Source organism: Megalopta genalis, chromosome 5, assembly GCF_051020955.1.
Source record: "Megalopta genalis isolate 19385.01 chromosome 5, iyMegGena1_principal, whole genome shotgun sequence".
Classification (NCBI taxonomy): domain Eukaryota; kingdom Metazoa; phylum Arthropoda; class Insecta; order Hymenoptera; family Halictidae; genus Megalopta; species Megalopta genalis.
The window spans coordinates 17504308-17529691 of record NC_135017.1 but is presented as its reverse complement, the minus strand read 5'-3'; the positions used below and the strand labels follow the sequence as shown (position 1 = coordinate 17529691).

General features: G+C 51.0%; 1 protein-coding gene across 6 annotated transcripts in view; it reads left to right on the top strand.

Annotated features, from left to right (window-relative positions):
- The window catches only part of Wdr62 (WD repeat domain 62), a 95650-nt gene extending 72085 nt beyond the window's left edge, over positions 1-23565 (top strand). For 2 of the 6 annotated variants that reach the window (XM_033483015.2, XM_033483016.2), the window contains 20 exons: positions 3805-4027; positions 6246-6461; positions 7110-7292; positions 7696-7856; positions 7964-8792; positions 8888-9098; positions 9173-9422; positions 10066-10522; positions 11069-11137; positions 11525-11638; positions 11933-12102; positions 12169-12462; positions 12541-12694; positions 12771-15180; positions 17737-17885; positions 17981-18182; positions 18264-18390; positions 18472-18665; positions 18909-18929; positions 19714-23565. In XM_033483015.2, coding sequence (XP_033338906.2) covers positions 3805-4027; positions 6246-6461; positions 7110-7292; positions 7696-7856; positions 7964-8792; positions 8888-9098; positions 9173-9422; positions 10066-10522; positions 11069-11137; positions 11525-11638; positions 11933-12102; positions 12169-12462; positions 12541-12694; positions 12771-15180; positions 17737-17885; positions 17981-18182; positions 18264-18390; positions 18472-18665; positions 18909-18929; positions 19714-20099 — 6820 coding nt within the window. In that variant the 3' untranslated portion in view covers positions 20100-23565. Of the gene's footprint in view, positions 1-3804; positions 4028-6245; positions 6462-7109; positions 7293-7695; positions 7857-7963; positions 8793-8887; positions 9099-9172; positions 9423-10065; positions 10523-11068; positions 11138-11524; positions 11639-11932; positions 12103-12168; positions 12463-12540; positions 12695-12770; positions 15181-17736; positions 17886-17980; positions 18183-18263; positions 18391-18471; positions 18666-18908; positions 19001-19713 lie in introns of all 6 variants that reach the window. The other 4 variants (XM_033483020.2, XM_033483018.2, XM_033483017.2 and 1 more) reach the window with 4 other exon arrangements.
- Positions 23566-25384: the final 1819 nt, after the last annotated feature.

The following is a 25384-nucleotide window of genomic DNA, read 5'->3' as shown; positions in this document are numbered from 1 at the left end:
TATCGAGCGCCGGGATTAGAATTGAATTCGAGACGTGCTCGAAGAACCGTTCCCACGCGAACTTTTGAGACGCGCAAAAGTAGCCCGAGCGCGTGACGACGGTGCCGAGCCGAGCCGAGTCGAGCGGAGCCGAGCCGCGCTAACGAGGGACCTTTCCCTCGTCGAAACATTTTGCTTTTCTCGATGCGGCGCGCCGCGGCACCGTGCTCAGAGAAACTATCTCCCCGATGTCGGGGGTCCACAAGTTTCTTTTCCCGTGTCCCGTTCCGACGAAAATTACCGGCATTACCGCGACAATGGCGACCGCGTCGGGCGTCCACCGCGAACCTCGGACACTCCTTTCCGTTCTCCAACGATCCTGAAGACCGGCAACCGTACGCCGCTCAAGCGCCGTTCGTTGAACCCCGCGAAATCCTATTTTCACGGACAAAGAGCTGCTGCTGGCTGGAGTACGGCGTCGGAATAATATTCTTCGATAAATAAAAGATGCGTTATTTAACCCTTAGCGCTCCACGCGTTTCTCGAGTACCACCTACCAGCATCTCCGGCACATTTTTGGAACAGAGCGCCTGAGATAAAGGAAGTCTTATTTTGAGCGGAAAAGATTACACGTCCTTGTGAAAGCGTTTTCGGATTTACGGAACAATTGACGGATGTTTCCATAGCGGAGCCAACGGAGCGCTAAGGGTTAAAAAGCGACCGTTGCAATGGCGATTCGCCTATCCCGCCGCGATACGTCTGTACCATTCCGGAAAGCCTCGGAGGCGAATATAATTTTTTATAAGGGAAACGACTTTATCGCTAAACCTACCATTCCGGTCAAAACGACCGGTCTTACACTTTTTATTCTCGAATCGTTGAAATCGTGAACGCTCCATCTCTCAAGATACGATCGAATAAATTCCTTTGTACAAGCTTGTCCTGTGATTTTTATAAAACGCCGCTGGTTAGTCGCTTTCAGAACTCGACAGGTCGGTTTAGCGTTAACAGAGAAGAGAAAAACGAGTCGAGCGCGAACGGACACGCGTTTTAGCGGCTGCTTCGGTCGTTTCGAGTCATCGAGTTGCTCCGTGCTCGGGAGAAAGAACCTCTCTGTGCGCACACGTAGTCGTTGAATCGCAACAGTATGCAAAAGTATTTCGCCGCGACCAAGATTGGAAAGTGGGTTGCGTTTAGAGTTAGCACGGCGAGCCGTCTTCCGCGGGGCTGTCGGTGCGAGAGAGGCCCGAACGGGCCCCGAGTCGTTAATCGTTCCGCGAAACGGTGTGCCGGCAGTCTGTCGCTCGTCTAGATTTATTCCGTTTGACCGTGTTTGCACGGTCGAGCGACTCGTGTCAATAAACTCTCGGTTCTCCAGCGTGCAGCATCCAGCGCGGAGCCGAGCGCGCGCGCGCTTCGTCGTCGCGTCGCGTCTCGATCGAGCAGAAATGTCGAGTGGCAGTCGTCGAAACTCTGCCGGTGTGCATCTTTTGTTCTCTCGTTCAGCCCGAGTCGAGTCGAGTCTCGTTGGAGTCTCGTCGGAGTCTAGACGCTTTTATGACAGCGCGAGGCGCGCGTAAGCTTCGACGACGCTTCGCTGTCGCAGAGAGACCAGAGACTGTCGTAAACCGTCGCGAACGGTCATGAACCGTCGTCGGACGCGAGACCTTCCGGCGACCTTTCGCGCCGGACATTTTTAGACGACACCGATCTTCCGACCTCTCCTGCTCTTTACCGTAATTCACTGCTGATCCGTCGCCACGCGTTCGTTACGTCGCGATCGTCGCGCTGCAATCTTATTGCACATGCGAAGCGAGATACACGGTACCGGACAAACGTATTCGGACACCCAAAACACCTGTCGTTTTCGAAGCTGGACCAGACGACTCGGATCATTTCCAGATGAAAAAGGGACCGGTCTACCGGACAATGACTAAAATGATTTTCAGTGGGTTCAACGAGAGGGCGCAAAGGTACAGTAATGTCTCCCTAATTGATTGTCCAGAAAAATGGACAATTTGGGAAGAGGAGCCTTGCGAATTCGAGCCTTGCGACTTGCTTTTATAAAATGCCAACGATTATAAAAACATGGTGCAAAGCCGGAATAATCGTATCTCCTGTTCCCACATTGTCCACTTTTCTGCACAATGTAAACGTCAGTTAGGAAGACATTACTGTGTAACGTTCGCGATATCCTCGACTAAAGTGCTCTTCTCATAATTTCGCTATTACTTGTAACGACAGAAAATGAATAAAAAATAGAAGCAACGGAAACGAGCATCCCCAGAATTGTTCAGCACCGGCAAGAAAGTCGAGTCTCCGATTCTCGTTGTACAGACGTGTGCGCGGCACGATGGCTAGAAGAGGAGAAGAGAGGAGTCCGGTTATCTAACGGGCGCTAAGTCGAGCGACCTCGTTGCGGCCGGATTACGTAGCGGCGGTGTTTTGCTGGCGTAATATCGGGACAAATGGTAGCCGCGCGAAAGAAATGCCAATCTCCGGAGCCGGGTTTATTGACACGTTGCGGTTTCGGCGGACGGTGACGGGCGAATCGTGATCCGATGGCGGATCGCCGACTCGCCGATCGCCGCGCGCGACTCGTCGTTTCGCATTTCGCGTTTCGCGTTTCGCGTTTCCCGCCACCGCAGACCCGCAGCCGGCCGCGCGCGGCTCCAATCTGTATCTCGCCTCGGCGGTACTCACCTGGAAGCGGACAGTTTAATTGTCCGGTTAATTGATTCGTCGCGACGTTAACTACACGCACCGGAATATCGCGGCGAACCTGCCCCGCAGCCGGCTATTAAACCCGCCGTCGCGGGACTCGGTTGCATAAACGGCGACGCGCGTAACCTTGCGCCTCCGTCGAGCATCCAGCCGCTTTTTCCGTTCGGAAACACGAGCCATTCTTTTCGAACGCGGTGCAGCGATTAGACCGATTATCTGGCTCGCTCCGGTTAGAGAACAAACGCTTATTCCTATTAGCGTCGTTGCCGCGCGACGCTAACAATCGCGCGGCGAGAACTCGGTTTCTTTTCCGCGAGCGTCGTCGCGACCGCTAAACGTTGTTCGAGCCAGCTTCCGATCGGCGGTGACGCAACCCAACAACAACAAGACGAACAACATTTGCTCGCGACTCCGCGGGTAATTATCGTCTCGAGGTTTATTGCCGGCCGCGAGGCGCAGCAGCGCTAATTAAACGCAATTAATGCTCGATCGACGGCGAACCGGTTCTCCTTGTATCCGCGGCACGCGATTACCCTAACTAGGATCGTTATCGAACCATTCGCGTTATCGTAACGCGGCATTCGGACATCGATTAGCGGCGCGACTCGTTTGCCAAAATTCTGCCGATTCGAAATCACGGAACGGACGCGGCGGAATCCTGCGATCGAAGCGGGCCGTTCGCAATTAGAAGCTCCCGGGTCGCTTTCGTCGAGTTGGCAAGCGGCGGATCGAAGATCGAGTTATCCTCCCCTTCGAAATAAACTCGAATCTCTCGTGTCTCGAATGCTCGCCTTTCCTACCGATAATTAATATCCGATCCGCTAAACGGGCCGTCCCTGGACCTCCTCTCTCTCTCCTCTCTTCTCTCAGTAATTGCGATCGCGGCCGATAGCTCTTTCCGCGTTCGAGGCCGGCGATCGAGCGCTTCGAAAAAAAGCGACTCGAAGCGGTTCCAGCTAGCCGAACGGAACAATAACCGACGTAAACTCCGCAAAAAGCTAACCAACGGACCGAGGGAGGATCGCTGCCGGCCGCGGCGGATCTACGGTACTCCGGGCTGGTTTTTCAGGGTTTTGTGAAATCGTTCGTCGTCTGTTGCAGCTGCACCGTGGTGCTGTTCAATCCTCGGAAGAACACCCAGGCCCACGTGTTGAACGCTTGTCGCAAAACAGTGACCTCTCTGGCTTTGGCCGGCGACGGTAGACTGCTGGCGACCGGCGAATGCGGACACATGCCGAACGTTCGCGTCTGGGACATCTCGGATCCGTACAACGCCGTGCAGATCGCCGAGTTCTCCGGGCACAAGTATGGCATCAACTGCGTGGTGAGTCCGATCAAGCAATCGATTAAACGCGACCGGGACCCGATCGAAAAGCGCGTTCTCGAATGCGACGCGACTCGGCTCGGCTCCGCTCCTCCGGCAATCTCTGAAAAGACAGGGCACGCACGGGGAAGCAACTGGGTTGAGAATCTGATTCGCAGCGCGCCTCGCGAGCGCGCGGTTTCGAACGAGCTTTTATCGGCGCGCTCGGCTTTTTCGTCCGCCTTTTCAGTTTCCAATTTCAGCGGAAGAAGTTTAACGAGCGGCACGGAGGCGGATGCAAAGCCTCCGAGCTCTCCGTCGAACTCGATTTGGACGACGGCCGCAATTACACGGAGCTTTTGTTTCTCGGAACTTCCGGCGCGCGGATTCGTTCGTGGCGTTCTTGACCCTAAGCGTCCTCTTCTCGCGCGCGGCATTTCGCTCCGGGAGACAGATAGATGCTCGCTTAACAAAAATTCACGGCAGTTCTACGCTTCGCGATCGCAAAAACGCCACCGCGAGCTTCCATTCGAGCCGCATTCCCATTCCCGGGAATGCTCGCGACGAAAAAGGGCCGCGCCCGACGCCGATGCCGATGCCGATGCACGGCCGTGACGCGCTTACGAGCTTACGGTTGCGCCGTCGCTCGCATCTTAATCAAGGTCCGCTGATTTTATACCTTCGCGACGCGCCCACCTTCGAAGCGTCGCGACGCGCGAGCCGTTTCCGCGACCGCGAAGTCCTCGCCGGCGGGAACGCTCTCCGATTCCGATTCCTCGCGTTCCTCGGTTTCGAAATGCCCTCGCTCCGTCTGCTCTCTTCGTCGCCTGTCCTTGAAGCGTGCCCTTGAAACCTATTTTATCAGACCGCGTTCGTCTTCCAGCCGCGAACGTCTCGGTTCTCCGAAGGACGAACGCTGCGGAAGCTGCCGGCGAGCGCGGAGGAGCCGAGGAAACGCGCAGAAGCGGCCGATCGCTTCGGGTCGCCGCGCAGAAAATACGAAAGTCGAAGCTGCGAACACCGGGCGGTTCGATTCGCGGCATCGTAACCTCTTTTTACAATAATCGCGCCCACGCGGCTCGAGTCGCGGGCAACTTTCGCGCTCCGCCCAACGGCAGCGTGGAAAACCGAGCGACAAAAGGGTGGGCGGCACGCGAGAACGCCTCCGTCGCGGCGTCTTTTCCTCGTTCCGTCTCTTACCGCGATCCTTTTCGAACATTCTGCTCCACTAACGAAACCGAACCCCGTCGCGGCGCGGAGATCTTTGGCATTCGGCTCACGGTTATCCGCGCACCCTCGCCTCGCCGCGCCTCGTCACGCCGCCGCGGCCTCCGTTTTACAAGGCGTCGTCGACAGGCCGAACCGCGTGAATACGAAACAATCTTTCACGCTGAACCCGCAACGGTATCCCTTTTATTGTTCTCCGGTGTTCCTCTCCGACGACGACTCCACAGTGCGACGGTCTTTCCTCGAAGCGCCGCGCGAGTCCCTTCGCCCCGCGCTCTCCTCTTCCGAGTCGATTCAACCAGGATTCTTCCTTTGGTGTCTTCGCTGAAACAACCATACCTTCCACCGGTTACACAACTTTTGGCACCGGGTTTTCTTAGCAATTCTACGAACTTGGAAATCCGTCCAGCTGGAACGTCCGTTCTTTGGAAACGAAGATTCGTAGAACGGGGACAGGGCTTTCGAAACGGATCGCTGACGGAGAACCGAACGACGAGGGTTCAGTTGTCGTTTGGGGAGCAGAATGTCTCGTTACAGTGTCCCCGCGACGTCGAATTCGCGTGTCGTTCTCTCCGCGTTCGATCGATACGACATCCTCTCTCGTTTCCTCGCGTTACTTCCGCGCCGCGCCGCTCGATGCAGCTCTCCGCGTCGCCTCGCGTTTTCATTTCCGTTTCTGAACGCTTTTATTTCGCTCGTTATCCGCGTTAGACGCACTGTGGTTCGCGGCAGAGTAGCTCGGCATTATTTCGCGCCGAGTGGCCGTGTACGCGAGAGCGCGCGCGGTCCTCCGCGGAACCAGGAAACGCGCGGTGTTCTCCGCGTCGCGGCTAACGTGCCGCGAGAGGAGAGAATGCCGCGTTTGTTAACAAGATAAATGCCGGGTGTATATCTCTACGCGGGCTCCACTGTTCTCCCCTTTCTTTCTTTCTTTCTGTCTGCCCGTCTGTCTTTCTTTCTTTCTTTCCGTTCGTTTCCTCCTTTTTTTATGATCCGCTTTTCTCTTCCCAAGGCGTTTTCACCGAGCAACAAGTACGTGGTGTCCGTGGGCTCTCAGCACGATATGATCGTCAACGTCTGGGACTGGAGGAACAATGTTAAGGTGGCGTCGAACAAAGTCTCGAGCAAAGTGAAGGCCGTCTGCTTCGCGGAAAACGGCAATTACTTTGTTACCGTGGGCAACAGACACGTCAAGTTCTGGTATCTCGAGTACTCGCGCAGCGCCAAGGTAATTCCCTTCTTAATTCGGCCATTTTGCATTAATCCCGCTCGCTCGCCCTCGGGCCACGCTAATCTCGCCCGAGGGAACCAATTTTTCTTGCTTTTGCTCGCCTCTGCAACGATAATCCTGTTCGAATAAACCGCGGATTCGCTATTGTGTATTAATATTAGCTTTTAGTTCTGTATTATACAAAATGGTCTTTTTACCTTTTACTTTGCATAATATAAATCAATTAAATCGAATCAAAGACCGAAGACTTCGATGAATTTCTCCCGGGCGAGTAGTCGTGCTCGCGGAGTTTCAGTAATGTCTCCCTTACTGACGCTCGGATTGTGCACTCAGAATGTCCAGATTGTGGACAATTTGGGAAGAGGAGATACGATTATTCGAGCCTTGCATCTCGTTTTTTACAGTTGTTGACAATTCGTAACTATAAATATGAACCGCAAGGATCGAATAATCGTCTCTCCTCTCTCTAAATTGTCCATTTTTGTGGACAATCCGAGCGTCGATTGGAGAGACATTGCTGTATATCGCGTTGGTTCCCGCATGCGGGGAATAAAAGCGATCGCTAGGGTCGCGGGAGAGCAAGGAAGACTCGCAGCCGAGTAACGGTAACGCGAAGGTGGTGATAGAGGCAATTTTGTTGCACAGTATAAGGAACCTGTGCCTTTGATGGGTCGGTCCGCCATATTAGGAGAGCAGAGAAACAACGATTTCGTGGACGTGGCTTGCGGCCGCGGGGATATGGCGGATTCCACGTACGCGATCACCAAAACGGGCCTTCTGTGCGAGTTTAATAACAGGAGGCTGCTCGACAAATGGGTGGAGCTTCGCGTAAGTACCTCTTTCTGTTCCCGACAGTGTCGCGTCGCCGTTTCAGCGCCGGCTGTCGCGTTATCGCAAACAAATCCGCGGAGGGACGCCGCACGGTCGGCCAGCGAAACAAGCAATTTCGGGCCGAGTCGAAATGCCAAGTGGCCGGTGTAGATAAATTCGTCAGGAATCCCGACGGTCCGGGCAGCCGTTGAACGCGTTTAATCCTCGGACCGCGATCGCCGGGTCGTTACGTGCCCCGGCGAATTCGAAAGGTCGCCCGGCCGCTCGACTTCCGGCGATCGAATCGAACCACTATGCCGTTACGAAGATCGTCCGAGGATTAAAATTACAAGTTGGCCGGCGAGATCTCGGCCGTGTCGCGATCGTTGCGATCGTTGCGAAAGTAGGCTTCCTTTTTCAGACCACTAGCGCGAACTGCATGGCCGTGGGAGACAAGTACATCTTCATCGGGTGCGCGGAAGGTATAGTCAGGTGTTTCAGTCCCAGCACGCTTCAGTTCATCACCACGTTGCCGAGGACGCACTACCTTGGCGTGGACGTTGCGCAGGGTTTGTCGATCAGGTACGCGTCGTTGCCCTTTATCCCGGAAACCCTTTTTCCACGCGGATCGATTCGCCTAGATAGACGGCCAGGATCGATTCGGTTAACCAGGAGAATCCGTTTCGCAGTCACATGTCGCAGCATCCGGCGAACGCGAGGTACCCGGACGCGATCGCGCTCGCGTTCGACGAGCGGAACAACAAGCTGACGTGCGTGTACAACGACCACAGCATCTACGTGTGGGACGTGAGGGACATCAGGCGGGTCGGGAAATCGCACTCGTTCCTCTACCATTCGGCTTGCATCTGGGGCGTCGAGATGTACCCGACGGGGTCCGAGTCGGTGGCCGCGGTGCCCGCCGGCAGCTTCATCACCTGCTCCAGCGACGACACGATCCGCGTGTGGAACCTGGAGAAGGACGTGTCGCCGAGCGACACGCTCTACAAGCGCAACATCTACAGCAACGAGCTGCTCAAGGTCCTCTACATCGACCCGGAGCTGACCTATCTGAAGGACCTGGACCTGGCCGCGGCCGGCTCCACGGAGAAGAGCGACGCCTCGTACGACGGCCGCAACGGCGTCCGCTCGATCCGAGTCAGCCCCGACGGCAAGCATCTCGCCTCCGGCGACCGGTCCGGCAACATCCGGATCCACGACCTCTCCTCCCTGGAAGAACTCTACCTGATCGAGGCTCACGACGCCGAGGTGCTCTGCCTCGAGTACTCAAAGTTCTCCAAGTACTCCGCCGAGTCGCCCAGGCTGCTGGCCAGCGCCTCCAGGGACAGGTTGATCCACGTGTTCAGCGTCGATCAAGGGTACAACTTCTCGCAGACGCTCGACGACCACAGCTCCTCCATTACTGCCGTCAGATTCTTCAATCAGAGCAACCAGAGCAATCAGATTCAGATGGTGTCCTGCGGCGCCGACAAGAGTATTATTTTTAGACAGCTGCAGTCGGTGAGTCCCCCAACCCCGTCGAGCAAAACTCTCTCTCTCTCTCTCTCTCTCTCTCTCTCGCTCTCTCGGACAACGAATCGTTCGCTGTGTTTCAGACACCGGGCGGGATGCCGCAGTTCGCTAGGGGCCACAACGCTCAGGGAAAGACCACTCTCTACGACATGGAGGTCGATTCCGGGCAAAAGCACGTTCTAACTGCCTGCCAAGATAGGAACATAAGAGTGTACAACGTGGCCACCGGCAAACACAGCAAAACGTTCAAGGGATCCGTCGGGGAGGACGGGTCTCTTATCAAAGTCGTCCTAGGTACGAAATACCGACCCTTCGCTCCCGCTCTCCGGTGGATCATCCTCGCTAATTCATCGCGTTTCGCGTTCCAGATGCGTCGGGAATTTACGTAGCTACCTCGTGTACAGATAAGACATTGTGCGTGTACGATTACTACAGCGGCGAATGCATGGCCACCATGTTGGGCCACTCGGAATTGGTGACCGGGCTGCGATTCAGCCCGGATTGCAGGAACCTGGTGTCCGCCAGCGGAGACGGCTGCATATTCGTCTGGCGAGTTCCCCGGGACATGGTCGTCACCATGCAGGCCCGCCTCGCCCAGCAGGCGATGCGAGCTGGAAAGTAAGTTTATCAAAATTATGGTACTTCCGGGAAGTAGTCATACTTCTTCTCCTACAACTTTCTCCTTAGCGAAAATGCAATCCGCAGCTTCGTTTACGAGTTATTAAAGAAAAACATGGACCAATGAGAGAGGGAGTGCGGCCGACGCCCCGCCCTCACGGCCAATGCCGCGTCGCGTCGGTCGTAAGACGCAGCGGTAGTGGTCGCGAGGGCGGAGCGTCGACCGCACTCGCTCTCCGATTGGTCCATTTTTTCTGTTAATAACTCGTAAACGAAGCCGCGGATTACTGTAATACTTTGAGTCTGTGATTATGCACGCTACCGTACGTGTGCATTATGCGAATTATTAGGCGAATCGCTTTAATATGATAGGACGAAGGAGAATGCGAACTATATGAAGAGAGTATTATGCGAACTATTGTAAGAGAGTATTATAATATATTATTATATTATAGAGTATATAATACTATTATATTATAGAGTATTATAATACTATTAATTAATCCTTCAATTCATCTAATCAGCTGATGTAAATCGTCGTTACTCGTTACGAACTCTCTAACTCGGTGCGACGCGTATCGACGCGTGTCACGGGCTAACCGACTCGATAGTAGGCTAATCTGGATATCGTGTCTGCGCTTAGGAGGCCGCCTCAGGTGAACGGTACCGGGATAGACATCCAATTGGACAACGAGACGTTCGGATCGCCGCCGCCCGAATTCCTAGACCCGAACGCGAATCCCACGCCGCAGAACGTGGGCGTCGATTATAGGTTCAGCGTGGGCCAGCTGCCGCTTTGGGCGAAAAAGCAGATAAACACCGCGAACGCCGACGAAACGACGACCCTGGCCGCGAACCCGAGGTCCCTCGGCGTCGATCTGCCGAAGGGCAGGTGGGCGCAGAGGGTGCAGCAGGGCGACGGCATCACCGTCAAGTCTGTCTACGACAGCGACGAGGTGATACCGTTCCCTCCGCCTCGCGGGGCCCTCGATTCCGACGGCGGCGGTGGCGGCGGTGGGTCCAAGGACAGCTCCATCGACAGCGGGACCGAGACCAAGTGCAGCAGCGACTACCGGAGGGAAACCATCATCATCAAGAGGGTACACGTTCGCTTGCTGTACTTGCGGCTTTTAACTCCTTGCCATGCTTCGACGAGTCCGACGGAGATCTGTTAACGTTGTTACTTCTTGTGCTCCGGTCTCGTCGACGTTTCAGCGACGATTCAGCATTGAAAGTATTTTTTTTAAGTACGACAAGCGACCCGAGATTGTACCGCTATCTTTTAAAGAACAAGAATAGCATTCCGAAGGATCTGGTCACGGAGCGCGTTCGACCTCTCGGCACTCGGCCAAGAACCGTCGAGGAATACGTAATTTTAATTTCGAGAACGAGCATACGAACTTTCCGTTTCTTCCAAGAGATTCTTGCAATCGAAAACGCGCTCGAATCGTCGCGAAGAAAATGGCACGGCAAGGGGTTGATTAACCGGTTAGCTGTGGCGTCTCCTTTTCAGAGCGCGCTCTTACACGTGAAACACGGCTAACCGGTTAATCGTTAACTCGGTTAACGAACGATCCAGGAATCAACGCGGCCGAATCATTAATCGTCCGATCGAATAACATTTAACCCTCGATAACTCGTTCTAGGACGAGGACGAGACTGTGTTCCAGCCTTGTCCGGATAGTTACAGAGAACTAGCGGATGACCCGAAGCAGGTACTAACCGATTCCCAGTGACCAAGTAACTACAGTAATCTTTGTTCGTGTCCCGCGAGTGTTGTGTTTAGTGTGCGCTTGCGAGCCAACGGGAAACCGCCGACGAGAGAGATCCAGGGATCCGATGACAGAGGAGACCCGTCTCCCTCTCGTTGTTTGTCGTTCGTTTCCCGTTCGATCAGCTTTTTATCGCAGCCTCTATATCTCACGTACACGTTCTCTTTATCTCCCCCCCCCCCTGCCCCCTCTAACTGTCTCGAATTGTTGCTCCTCCATTTGATTCGCACCGCCCCAATTTTATATCCGTCCGCGCGACTCTCATTCGTTTGTTTTTCCTTTTTTTTTTCTGGTTGATTCTATTTTATTTTTTGAACCGATGCGGCGTAGGTGATCGGTGGTCACGTGACGGTAACTAGAGGTAGCAATATCACGGAATTGACACGTCAGTCGAGGAGTCGTCACCATACCGACGACAGCAGCCTTGGCAGCTTTAAATTTGAGGTACTTCCGACCGACGCCTCGGACACAAACCGACCATAAAGCGCGGCCGTCGTTCGTACAGCCATACACACGCACACACGGAGAACAGAGACACGATACTTGTACACGCTCGTTTCATATTATACCACCGCTTCTCAATTTGATTTTTGTTCGCTGCTTACAATTTGTCGCGCCACTCTAACCCTGAACGCGCGTTCAGACACTCGATACTCACGCTTTCGATAACCAACCGATTCGAAACCCCATATCGGTGGTCCGTGATATCTAATACCGCGTCCCTGTACGCTCCTCCAGGACCACGAGAGCACGGAGCACGACGGCGACGTGGAGGATTACTCGGAGGGTGAGAACGGGACCACCGGCTCCGAGAAGTCCCATCACAGGCTGATGTACTACCCGGCTCCGGAGGACACGATATCGAATCAGTTCACCGTGAACGCGATGGACGTGGAAGAGCTGAGGAGGTTCGTTCGTCGACGGAATTGCAGACGGTCGAGATTTCCCTCATTCTGAAACTGTTCTCGTTGTAGATCTCAAAGGCGGCAGAAGAAGCCGAGGAACGGAGAGAGCGGCCGGACCAGCGAGCTGACCGCGTCCGGCAGCCAAGACGACTCGGATTCCGAGGGCGGAGCCTCGACTCCCAGCGCCGAGAGGAATCCTCTGTCCATGCTGTCGGAGGCCAGCTCCGAGGGCTTCGACCAGCTGGCGAAGCAGAGCCATCGCGAGAAGTTCCTCAAGAACGCTTTCGAATCTCTCAGCGGAGCCGAGGAACCGTCCAACAGGAGTCCGAAAACAACTAGCATCAGCTCTCAGTTTCACGGAAGGTAATGTCGGTCGCGGGGTTATAGAAAGAAAACGAGTTCTCGAAGAATCGACAAAATCTAAATATTAAAACCGTGCAGGCTCAGCGGTGGCACCGACGGCAGCGGCAACAACAAGGTTCGCAATCAGGCCGTGGTGAACGCGACCAAGCAGGCGAGAGGGGACGCGGACGTGACCAAGAAGCGCGAGGAGTTGCAGAGGAGAATAGAGGAGACACGGAGAAAATTGCAAAGCGTAAGTCCCTTCCGCCTTCGGCGATTGTAAGCAGATGTTGGTGGGCGGAGGTTGAGCGCGTCTGTCGCGGTTCCAGGTGGGCTACAGGTCGTCGCTAAAGACCAGCCAAAGCATATCCGACTTGAGCAGCCATATACCGGAGAAGCATCATCGTTCGAACAGGTTGAGCACAGGTAACAACAAATCCGGTCAACAGACTCACTACTCGAAACCGATTAATCCTTGTAAACCGATACCGAACCCAAAGCCCCCGTTAAAACCTCAACAACTGATTAACAAAGTGTCGGGTGGTGTGGGGAATGCGCTGCCTAAGCTAGATACCCCAACCTCCGAGAACTGCTTGTCCAAAAGTCAGACTACGTCGTGTATAAGCGACAAGACGAGACCGTCGTTGACTCGCCCGTTAACCTTGACCCTGAAAAAAACTGAAAAGTATAAGCTGTCGCTGAATAAACCGAATCAGTCGTTGCCGGAGTCGCCGGTTTGCGAGGAGCTGAAGCTCCTCAAGGAGCAGTGCAAGAAGAACGTGGTCAGTCGGTTCGCGAGATTCGCGCAAAAGCGAAGGTCCTGCAGCTACTTCATCGGGCTGAACGACAACGAGGAGGACATGGAGAACATAGCGAAGTCGTTCGAGAGCCTGCCGGCGATGAACGAGCGGAACATAGAGACCCTGAACGACGCGTTGGACGACGGGGACGACGGGAACGGGAACTTTAGCGACGATTCCTTGGAAGGGGATTTCAAGAATCCGCCGCGACGATGCGTCAGCGACTACCAGATCAACGTGCACGTCGACAGCCAGCAGGACGCTCACAGAGGCTACTCGAACTACCAGGCGTTCTCGAAGCGGATTCTGACCGGGTCGCAGGAGAGCATCCTCTCGGACGCGTCGGTCGAGTCCTTCTCGAAGGGAAGCGCCGAGATTCTGGATTACAGCCACTACGACAACGACAGACACTCGAGCGCGAGCTTCTTTCTGTCCCGGCGCAAGATGCAGGCCGGCCGGAGCCAGGAGAGCATCCTGACCGACGAGTCCGACTACCAAATGTTCCCGTTGCGCGAGAACATGGACCACCGCAGCACCGAGAGCGTGCTCACCGACGACTCGGACTCGCTCGTCAAGTCCGCGCCCCTCGAAATGCTCTTCGACTCCCACTACAAGCGAAAGCGACAGAACTCGGAGACGTACAGCGGCAATCCCAACAACGCCGTCGAGCCCTCCAGCTCCGTCCAGGACAACGCGAACGACGCGACCGCTTGCCGAGCGGTCTTCAGATCCAAGTCCCTCCAGGACACGAGGATAAGCAAGGCCGGCAACGAGAACAATTACACGGAGGACAACGCGCCGCAACCCGCGACCTGCATCTACTACGAGTTCAACTTCAACGAGAAGAACGACGCGAACGTCGAGATGAGAATGGCGACCACGAAATCGGACACCATGCCGAGGAGCAACAGCTTGAAGGTGCCGAAGGAGCCGCAGTCGATGCTGTTCCTGAACGACTTCGTGGCGCACAAGCCGCCGAAGCCGAAGAGGAACTCCGCTCGCACGCAGAGCATGCGGAACAGGGCTCGCCCAGCCTGGAACAAGTACAGCGTCGACTCGCCGACTACTCGTCCGAAGTCCGAGACCGAGGACTACGCTGGCAACTCGCAGAGAGCCGAGGGCCATCCGTCGAGATGCGACAACGACGCGAAACCGGACGCGGGCTCGGCGAACGCTTCCGAGAACGCGAAGAGGATCGAGCAGTTCTTGCAGTCGCCGGCCTACTCGATGCAATACGCCGACGAACCGGACCCGAAGACCAAGTTCTACAGCCTGCAGAACCGGCGCTCGGACAAGGGCATGGCGTACGAGGCCGGCGGCCCGATGGACAATTACGGGTTCGACGCGCGGGACGACCAGAGGGACTCGCGCGTCTGCTGCTTCGAGAATCAGATCCCGACGAAGGACACGCAGGAGACCTACGATTCGCTGGAACCGCCCGGCGGCGTGTCCTGCGACTCGCAGCCTACTGGAGCTGCCCAGAGTACCCAGAGTCCGAGGACGAACGAGCGACTCGACAACATGGACGTGGATCTGAGGATCAGCAGGGCGATCGAGGGCACCGTCAAGCTGCTGTCCAGAGAGTTCGAGAACCTGGTCAGGTCGGAACAGTACTTCATGAAAGAGAAACGCCTGATGATGTCGCATTGCCTCGAGGCCAGCGAGAACTATGCGAAACTGGAGGCCGAGCGGGACGGCAGGTTCGCGATCAGGCGCGACATCAGGCTGCACTCGGGCGGAGAAGAGAGCGACTGGGCGGACACGTCCGCGATCGATAGATCCGTGATGGAGAGCGGCTCCTCGACGTCCGCCTCCAGCTGCACCAACTCGCCGAAGAGAATGTGGCCGCCGGCCTCGCGGTGCCAGAGCCACATGAAATGGACGAAAACCTTGCCCACCATTAATCAGGCTATTATACCGACCAAGCATCTGTACACAGGTACCCGAATCGCGATCGAAACGCGGACGTTGTCGTTCCTCTTCGTTACAGCGATCGTCGCGGTTCCGCATAGTCGTTATAGTTGTTGTACTCGATGAGTACTGTAATTGCGAATACCTCGGTCGATTAAATCACGATTCGTAAACTGCGATTGGAGCAGCGCAATTACGGGCGCAATTACGGTTGCCCCGAATTATTTCGAATTGCGAAGCAGAACCGAATCCGTCATTGATAAATTCCATTACGCGTTACGAACGCGATTTAATCGAACGAACGAACGATATTTGCATTGCAAATCGGTCGGTGTTGCGAATTAGTTTGCGCGCGGAGCAATTATAACTGTGCCCAACCGTGCGAGGATCCTGCAACGAAAGACAGTGTAACGCGTCTTCTCGCACGAGTCATCCTCGGACGGTCCAATTCGTTGGCTATTTAGTTTTACGCGGCCTTGAATTACCTCGAGCACCACTTCAGCGTTCACGGACTGTCCGAGGTTCTTGCGAGTACAGTAATGTCTCCCTTACTGACGCTCAGATCGTCCACTAAAGTGGACAATTTGGGAAGAGGTGATACGATTGTTCGAGCCTCGCGGCTCGTTTTTATAATTGTGGACAATTTATAACTATAACAATAAACCGCAAGGCTCGAATAATCGTGTCTCCTCTTCCTAAAGTGTCCATTTTTGTGCGCAATCTTAGCGTCAATTAGAGAGACATTATTACTGTATCGTGCAACGTCTACGTCGCTTTTCAAGCCGCACGATTCACGAGAGATATGGGAATGCGTACGATTGTCGGACAATTAGCGTTGTACATACGTTAGCGTTCTTTTCAAAACCTGTGGTACCATTATTTTTGATTTCAATACGGCAGCGATCATTGTACTTTTCAGTTTGAATGCTTTTCGGTTCAATTTTTCGTTTGGAATGTGGCGCGACCGGCGCAGCATGTTTTGTCCTCACGATGTAGTTCGATTCCCGCTTCCTCCCCGGACCACTTCATCTCGATCCCTCTTTATCGATCCATTTTCTAAACGATTTATTTATTCTAGAACATATTCTACACACATGTTCTCGCGTTTAACATATAATATACACTCGGTAATCGATTTCGATCGTCTGTCGGAGCTCGTCACGGAGTTAACTTCCATCCGACGTTAACTCGGTGAAATCGAATACGCGAAGAGCTCTCCGTTGTTCCGCGCACTTTGCTTCCGCATTAGCACGAAAGCTAAACGAAGCCCGGCTTCGTTTTTTGCGCTATCAAAATCGGCGAACCGAAGCTCGCGGCTCTCGCGCTAATAACATTTGTTTCTGATATTTTTTTGTTCATACATTTCAAGATAGCTTTAGCCCGTTTCTCGTGTAACTTTGAACGAGGTAAGTTTCGCAGATAGAACAGAAAACAGTAGCGTATCATGTAAAAAAACAAATAAAAAGGAACATCATGTAAAAAAGACACACACTTGACTCGATATACGAGAAAGAACCTTAGCTTAGTGCATGTGTGTGCGTGTTGTTGTCGACAGTTGGCAGTAGTGGGGGGCGAATCTCGTCAAAAGTTTTTGACAGCGAAGAAGAGGGGGGTGGCATGCGACGTGCCTGCTCGCTGAGTGATCTTTCCGTCAGCCCGCCAAATAGATTACTGCATGGCCCGATACAAGGTACCATTTCTTTGTGTACCACGATTTTCAGGGTCTTTCCAATGCCGATCGATCAACGTTCGATGAACGGTTAACGCTCGAACTATCGTCCGTCGATTTTACAGCGCGATACAAAAGAGCCGACAGCTCGGGCCTCGGACAAAGTCGTATGTACGGTAATGTCTCTCTAACTGACGCTCAGATTGTACACGAAAGTGGACAATTTGGGAAGAGGGGATACGATTATTCGAGCCTTTTGTTTTGCTCGTTTTTATAGTTGTCGACAATTCGTAACTATAAAAATGAACCGCGAGGCTCGAACAATCGTATCTCCTGTTCGCAAATTATCCACTTTCGTGGGCAACCCGAGCGTCAATTACAGAGACATTATTGTATATGCGGGTCTATAAAAAACGAAACCGGAGTAAAATTTCTCTGCGACCTTTTTACCTGTTAACGGCGAAGAGAAACTGATGTAGGCCGCTCTCTTTACCATAGCGCCGCGCAAATGTTTTCAGAGCATTTCGAACGTACGAACAATGTTAATTATTCCCTCCCTAAACACGGACGCGCGATTTTCTACCTTTTTTCATTTTAGTAGCGAAGCGCTTGTAATCGCAACGCGGATAATTCCAGCGTTGAAGCAGCGCGTTTTCTATAAATAAATAAATTGGAACGACCCTGGATTAGCGTAAGCACCGTATTACATGTTCAATGTTGTCCGATTATTTTGATTTTCTCGAATTCTATATGTTGCAAGCAACGGTTTTCGTTATATTTCTTTGTGCACCGAACGACGCGTTCGAAGTCTTCTTTTTTTTTTTCTTTCTTCGAGATTAATTTCGCAATTAGTCGTACACTTTTATCTCGAACCGATCTCCGGCGACTGGACCTCTCGCTAATGATCGTTAATAGTTTCAGGAAAAGTAGGTAATAAGAACTCGAACGGTTCTGCGCGAAGTGGACTGGGAAACGCGAATAGCGGAAACCAGTCTCGGCACGGATCGGCGAAGAATCATTCTTCCCACATTACCAGAAGCAGCAGCGTCGGCGTTTTGAATCAGGTACACCTTTGATCTTCCCGCGAGAGGAACCGTCGTCGTCGTCGTCGCGTCTGCTGCGAGGATTCACTAAAATCGTTCGTTCGTGATTTTTCCAGAGCGACTCGGAATCGGACGTCGGCGCCGGCAACGGAAGAGGATGGAACAACCAGACGACGAATAGCAGGATCAGTGGATTGATGAGACCGACGATCAGCTCGCAGAACAAGATCAACCATCAGATAAAGACCAGCTCCTCTTCCAGCAGCAATCTGCCTTCGGTCCTGAGGAGGAGAGGCATGCAGGGAGCGTATTCGAGTGGTAATTCCACGAATAATTACTTGTCCGTCGCTGACCAAGTTCCGAACAGTCTCTTCGATCGATTGAAACCTTGTGTTCCAGTGAATCTAAGTCAAGTGGGCAATCAAGAGGACTCGAGTTCCGAGGACACGTCCTCGAACGGGAACGGAGGCAAGCCGGCGCTGCCGCCCAGACCTCGCAGCATCAGCATCGACCATTCTGCCACGAAGTAAGAGTCGCGATAAGCTCGATCGTCGTCTACCTACCCGCACGAAAGAATCTACATAAGCGAACGCGTCACGCTTTTCAGTTTAAATCTGCCCGGCGCGACGGTGAGGAGATCAGGGTCCACGACCGTGATCGCGAACGGCCGCAACGGAAGCAGCTCGATAGGGCAGGGCGCCGGCCGATTGTCGACCGCCAACCGCAGTCAGCTGGACCCCAGCCCGCAGGAGCTACCAGTCAAAGATACTGATCGTGCCATCGATGTAGCCAGTGCCGAATGTAACTATCGTCCGTACACACCCTGCGTTCTATCGTTCGTTTCCGTTGTCACGATTCACGATCATCAAAGTGTAAGCATGCAAGATTGCGACCGCGTGTCCGGTTTCCAAACTGTGTAACGACACCCTGGTTCCGCACAGGGTGAAATTGAACGGAGCAACCGATTAACTTTATTTTCTTTGTTGTTCCGAACGATCTACGTTTGCGAGCAACGGTGATCTAATGAAAGTTTTACTCTTGCAGTAGGCACGGATAAATCATTAGGTAAACTAAAGACGCCTATTGAGAATGCTGTCCTGTGAAAATAATAAGTCTTTGAGTGTATGAGAAAATTTGTAAGTGATCATGCTATGACCAAACGAAAGCAACCATACGAACCGAACCGACTAGTACAGACTAGCGTCTGGTCTGTAGGTCGCTGTACATAAAAAAAACCGCAGACTTTCCGCGAGAATAGTGTCATCGAACGTTTCCCCGCTTTCCACGTTCTCATCTCGGAATGGAGTGGTGTTCATCTAGCAAAACTTTTCCGTCGCTTGTCCGGGCTCATTTGTAAATATTTTGTATATACATATATCTATCTATCTATATGCGGTGAAAGAATTCGACAAAGCCTAGAGACGCTCGCAAAAACTTAGATCATCGCATAGACCTCGCGAATAGTCGCCTCATCGTTAGGTCGCTACCCGAGTCTCTAGGCCTCACGATCGCAATAGCATGGTCTCGTTACGGATTTTAGAGTCGATGTAACCTGCACGCTGCACGATCTTCATCCATTGATCCCCCGATCCGTCTTGGACCGGATGCCACGTTCCCCGGACCGTGCCAGCATCCGTTTAGAGCGTAGTTTCCCCACCGTTCTTCTCGAAGGTTTTCTAAGAAAGCGACGCTGGCTCGTTCCGCGTTGGGAAACTACGCGTTTAGAGGCTGCAACGCGTCGTCGAAAGCGGCTTCTTCCGATGGAAGAAGCCTCTGCCGATCGACCATGCGTTCTAGCGTGGAACAAGCTTTTGTCTCAGAATTAAGGAACTCTTTATTTTCGTCGCAGTGTCGACGCAGCTGTGCAACACGATCGCGGACGACCTGACGCGCACGGCGGACAACGTGGTGCAGCTGTACAAGCGTCTAACGATAGACAAGGAGGACGAAGGAGCCAGCATCGACAGGGACACGATGCTGCGAGGTCTCCAGTCTTCCGTGAACGAGACGATGCGAACGTTGCGGCTGGTGGTCGCCGGTGGACAGGCGAGCATCGACGGGTCGTCGTCGACGGGCAGCGAGAGCGTGGCCGTGAACGAGGCGACCGCCACGTTCCAAGAGCTGCTCGCTGGCCAGGACCAGGGTAAAGTAGTCAACATGATGCAGCAGTACTCCGAGCTGCTGCTGACCATGATGCAGCAGAGGATGGGGGGACCGCAGTCGAGCCACACGTAAAATCCGTCCATCTGCGCGTTCTCCGAGGGTGAAGGACGTCCAGCCGTTGACACGCCTGCGTCTCTTAACTACTCGCGTTTACTCCCAGAGGATCCTCAGCTCTCCCCTCGTCCACCTTCCTCTCTCTCGGTTTTCCTACCAGACGTCTGACGCGATTCGCGATCACGCAGGATGAAAGGATGCAGGATGATTGTCGTCGAGGAACGTTAACAAATTGCGGGAAACACAGGGTCGAAGAGTCGCGGTAGTCGATCCGCGTTCGGTTTCACTCTTGGACGACGGTGACCGATTCCGCTAGGGTCTCTTCTTCTTCTAGGGTCTGATTCCAGGCTCTTCGAACTGGATCGTAACACTGGTCTTCTAGAATCTTTTTTTAAAGAACCCTTACCGAAAGAAATAGTTACAAATTATCAGAATTTTTTTAGCTACGCGCAACCGAAAATATTAAGCAAAAATGAACTATAGTTTCCAAAAGAAGGAAACGTTGCTCGAGAGTAAACCGAACGCTAGAGTACGGATGTCGGAGCGTGTATGTCAAGGTTATATTTCGCCGAAAAGCTTTCGGGTCTCGGATCCTTGCGCGGAGATTCAGATTGGAAAGACGAGCTCCTAATTATTGTAGAACCGAACTGAGATCGGTAGTCGCGAATGTTTGTGTGTACGTGTACCGGAACGGTGTCTGTAGCCAAAGTTAGCGAGTATATTATCAGCAGTTTCGTGCAGAGAGGACAGACGAGCAGGGCAGGCTAGTTCGCAGCGATCCGACAGTTGTCTCCAGAGACGCGACGAACCGGAAGATCGGCTGCGTGAAACTCACTCGTATCTTGAGGCCATACGCCGTGAAATGCCAATTAACTAAAGACTCTTAGACTAGTTTTCAAACCGAGTATATATTATTATACGTATATATATTATATATGTATTATAATACATTATATACATACATATATACATATATATATTTATCGACTACTGCGCGATATTATATCATAATATTAGTCTTCTTGTTGTGTAACCAAAGGCTGTCTGTACCTACGGTCTAAAAGGAGCCTTCCTTCCTTCCCCCGACGTTATAACAAACAAAAACCAAGAAAAAAAATGAAACACGTCGACGCGACGAAACTGTAATTAAAAAGCGAGAGTAGCACGCGATGTAAACTTGCCAGTACGAAAGAGATAGAATTCCTAACCGTTTAGAGAAAAAAGATAAAGAAGAAATCGAAAGAAAGGCTTCGTAGAATATACGCGGTGCGTTTGTGTCGCGTGTAGGGTTCAAACGTGTGTGATTTTATATTTACAATTCGATGTGCGGAACGAGTATTGTCTCTTGCTAATTTTACTTCGCGGAAACAAGTGGTGTATCGTGGTAGGACTACTATAGAATTCCTGACCGTTGAACTATAAATGCCGACGAACAATAGGTGGCCGGGGAATTCAGTTTACTTGGACGGATTGATTATTCGAAGTCGAAATCGACGCTCGACTCTCTCTCTCTCTCTCTCCCTCTCTCTCTTTCTCTCTCTCTTTCTCTCATAGAAGCTGTGCTACATAGCGATCGCATATTTTGTCATAGGGATTACAAATATTTTTACACCGTGATTAACGTTGATAGACACGAAGGACAAAGGGAAAACGCGCGAAACGAAGGAAAGTTCCATAGCGTCGTCGTATTCACTTTCGTTGAATCGTTGCGCCGGGTTCGAAGGGGCGACGCCGAGCACTTCGAAGGAAGGAATCGCATCGAGGAATCAAAGTATTACGAACACGTATTATTATTAACGGATTTTAATGCGAATTCTCCTCCTCCCCAAAGTTACTTTCCAGATATATCCCCTTCTCCGTAGAGTTACTTCGGATTGTATGTAATGTATAAAACGTGCCATCTAGGTTTACAACGATCGTTATTCCCGCGTACTCCGTCCGCGAGAGACGTGTTCATCGCTTCTTTTCTTTAGCGTATCGTTCATCCTCATCGATAAACCTTGTAACATATCCTCGGTACAACGTATTGTGACGTTTGCTCGGACTTCTCTAACGTTAAGCAGGCGTCTCTGATATATTTTTTTTTTGTTTTTTCAAAGAGAAAGCAAATTTTCAAATTTGCAGACATCTTCAGCCTGAACACAATAATTATTTTATAATTCTATCTTGCACGAAATTATTCTGTGAACTGTTTTAAGTAGTATACGATTTTGAATATTCTTTTAACTTGTATGATTTCCAATTTAGAAAAATCTATCAAAAATGCGTGCTTAGATGTCCAGATACGCGCTGAACAATGTAATTAATCCTTAGGTGGACTACTGGGGTTGCTACTACCTTATTTAAAATACTGACAATTATTTAATCTTGTTCCTTATGCTGTATAACAAAAATAATTTCGATGTACAAATTCGGTGACAATTAATGTTAAATATATCTTTGAACTTCATTTCGAAAGTCCACTTAAGCGTTAATAGATAATGAAACGACTTGGACCGATATTGCTTCGTAAGAATCGTTGCTATTTTCCATTTAACGGTTCCGTCGAGAGCAGTCCGTGATTGTTCGACTTTCTTTTTTCTGATCGTCCGATTGTCTCTAATGAGACAGATTATTTTCGAACGACGAATATGGATCGACACCTTCGCCGTGGTCTGTTTGAGTTTTCCTATGTTAAAACGAGCGTGGTCACGATGTCGCTTAATAGAGATTAATTTGCTTATAATCAAAATTATCGGTTATCGTAGCCGACGTCAACGACATGTATACACGCAAATAGAAGAACACGGCGTCGCAGCTGATACCGATAGCTAATCCTTATCGTTTAGACAACTAACTCGCGAAATCGAGGCAGACTCTTGGTTTCGACCACGAAGGTGTTGATCATTTACTCTAGGAACTAAAATATTTTCTATTCGATGTCCGCATTTTTGTAACGTATCATCATCGTTATCACTTATCACCATCCTCATCGTCCGCGTGTGAATCGTGCAAGCGACCACGAACGCGGAACGCGAAGAGAAATGTCGAATCTCGTCTCATGCATCACCTTGTATTTGCCCAAGCTTCGCGTGGTAATGAACCATTCCAAATTTCCAGCGTCTCTGTCTCTCTCTCTCCCTCTCTCTCTCTCTCTCTCTCTCTCTCTCTCTCTCTCTTTCTTTCTTTCTATCTCTGTCTCTGTCTCTCAGTGTAATAATCATCAAAGACATTAATACGATACTTTTAACCGGTCGCAAAGATTATTAGTGGCTTTGTATATTGTTGTACTTGTTATATTAAGACGTATTGTTATGTAATGTGTTACGCGTTTACTTAATTATGTACATATTTATTTCGAGTTTCGTAAGGAGCAAGACAGTTTTGGTAATCGTGAGAAACGTTAAATGTAATAATTTCATCGTAAGAGAATTGTAACTTTTTATCACTTTGTTTTGTATATTATGTTAACGATTAATAATATAATAATTCTTATAAACTAAAATTTTTTCGAAATTTTTCCGAATATTTTCGGACATGGAAATACTATCTATCAGTGGCGCTCGAACTAAAACACCCCTATAAAGGTCATTCATTTTGTGACTCCGGAGACACAATGTGTGCGCTTTTACCATTGAAAACTGTAGAAGAGACCTCTAGCAACGCATCGATAACAATTTTATGCGCACACGAATTGTAATTAATTAGTGATAAGCAATTTTCAGTTTTATGTTCAATCGCTCGATATCGCAGCAAATGATTCGTGCCGCTTCTCTCGTAAGAAGCAATGGAACATTCGGCACGAATTTTCTGCTGCTTTCAAACAGCCTAACAGCGCCAATTTCGTGCAGCGGCAAAACGCTCAAACTGTTCGACAAGCAACAGTTCCCTGCAATTCGCCGCGTGGTAACACTGCGTGCGCGCGACATCTGTCGGTGAGTGTCCCAAGTGTGCGGCGGAAACTTAAATCAATACTCGCCGACAGATGTCGCGCGCATCAGAGTTACCGCGCGGCGAATTGCAGGGAACTGTTGCTTGACGAACAGTTTGAGCGTTTTGCCGCTGCACGAAATTGGCGCTGTTAGGCTGTTTGAAAGCAGCAGAAAATTCGTGCCGGATTTTACATTATCTTTTATGTACAAAGTGGCACGAATCATTTGCTCCGATATTTCATATTGGAACATGAAATGGAAAATTGTTTATAACTAATGGATTACAATACATATATGCAACGAATGGTTACGGATACATTGTTAGGGATCTCTTTTGGAACTTTTACTGGTAGAAATACAAATAATATCGAAATCACATCGAAAAATCATTAAACTCCGATCGCTTTTATTACAGGATCGTAAAAATATTTTCCATTGAGATGTATATCATTCCATCCTTATGCCCCGCAGAACCAGGAAAGAAATAAAAGGCCACGATCTCGAAGAACCACGACAGTGGAAAATTTTAACAATTATATCGGCCCTTTTCAGGGCCACTCAATTTTAACGCATAATCGAACGATTCAATACACTCCCCTCCCTCCACAGGATACCTCTACGATTTTTGATTATCAGCGATTAATTAATAGGTAACCAAGTAATTACCCGGTCAGTGTTTGGTGACAATACAATGGAAGTAAATTTCATGTGTTAGCCATATCTGAGGTACCTCCGCCAGCATCACCTGCACCGACATCGCGACCACTATTTCGAACAGCAAATGCAACAAATTCTAATCTAATTAATGTATACATAATATAATCTACATAATAAATATATAATTATAATTCAACTATTGTATTCTTTATTTATCACCTTCCTCTCCCAACCTGCCACTCCCCCTTTCACACTTCTTTCCTTATTTGTCCATCGTTTCCACAGTTCTTCCACAATCAACGCAATCTCTCACTCTCTCACTCACTCTTCTCACTCTCCCACCCTCTCACTCTCTCACTCTCTTGCTCTCACACTCACTCTTCTCACTCTCCCACTCTCTCACTCTCTCGCCCTCACACACATCCACTCTCTCACTCCCTCACTTTCTCAACCTCACTACCTCTCACTCTCTCACTTTCTCACTCTCGCACTCTCACTTTCTCACTCTCTCACTCAGTCACTCTCTCTCTCTCTCTCTCACACACACACTCCCATTCTTTCATTTTCTCACTCGTTCTCTCTCTCACTAGTTCACTCTCTCTCTTCCTTCTCTTTCACTCTTCCTTTTCATTCTCCTCTAAAATTCTAATACCTCCTCGCACATCATGTGCTCCTGATACAAAATCCAAAATTTTCCGAAAAATTGCCTTGAAAGTAGTACAAGTTAAAATCAAG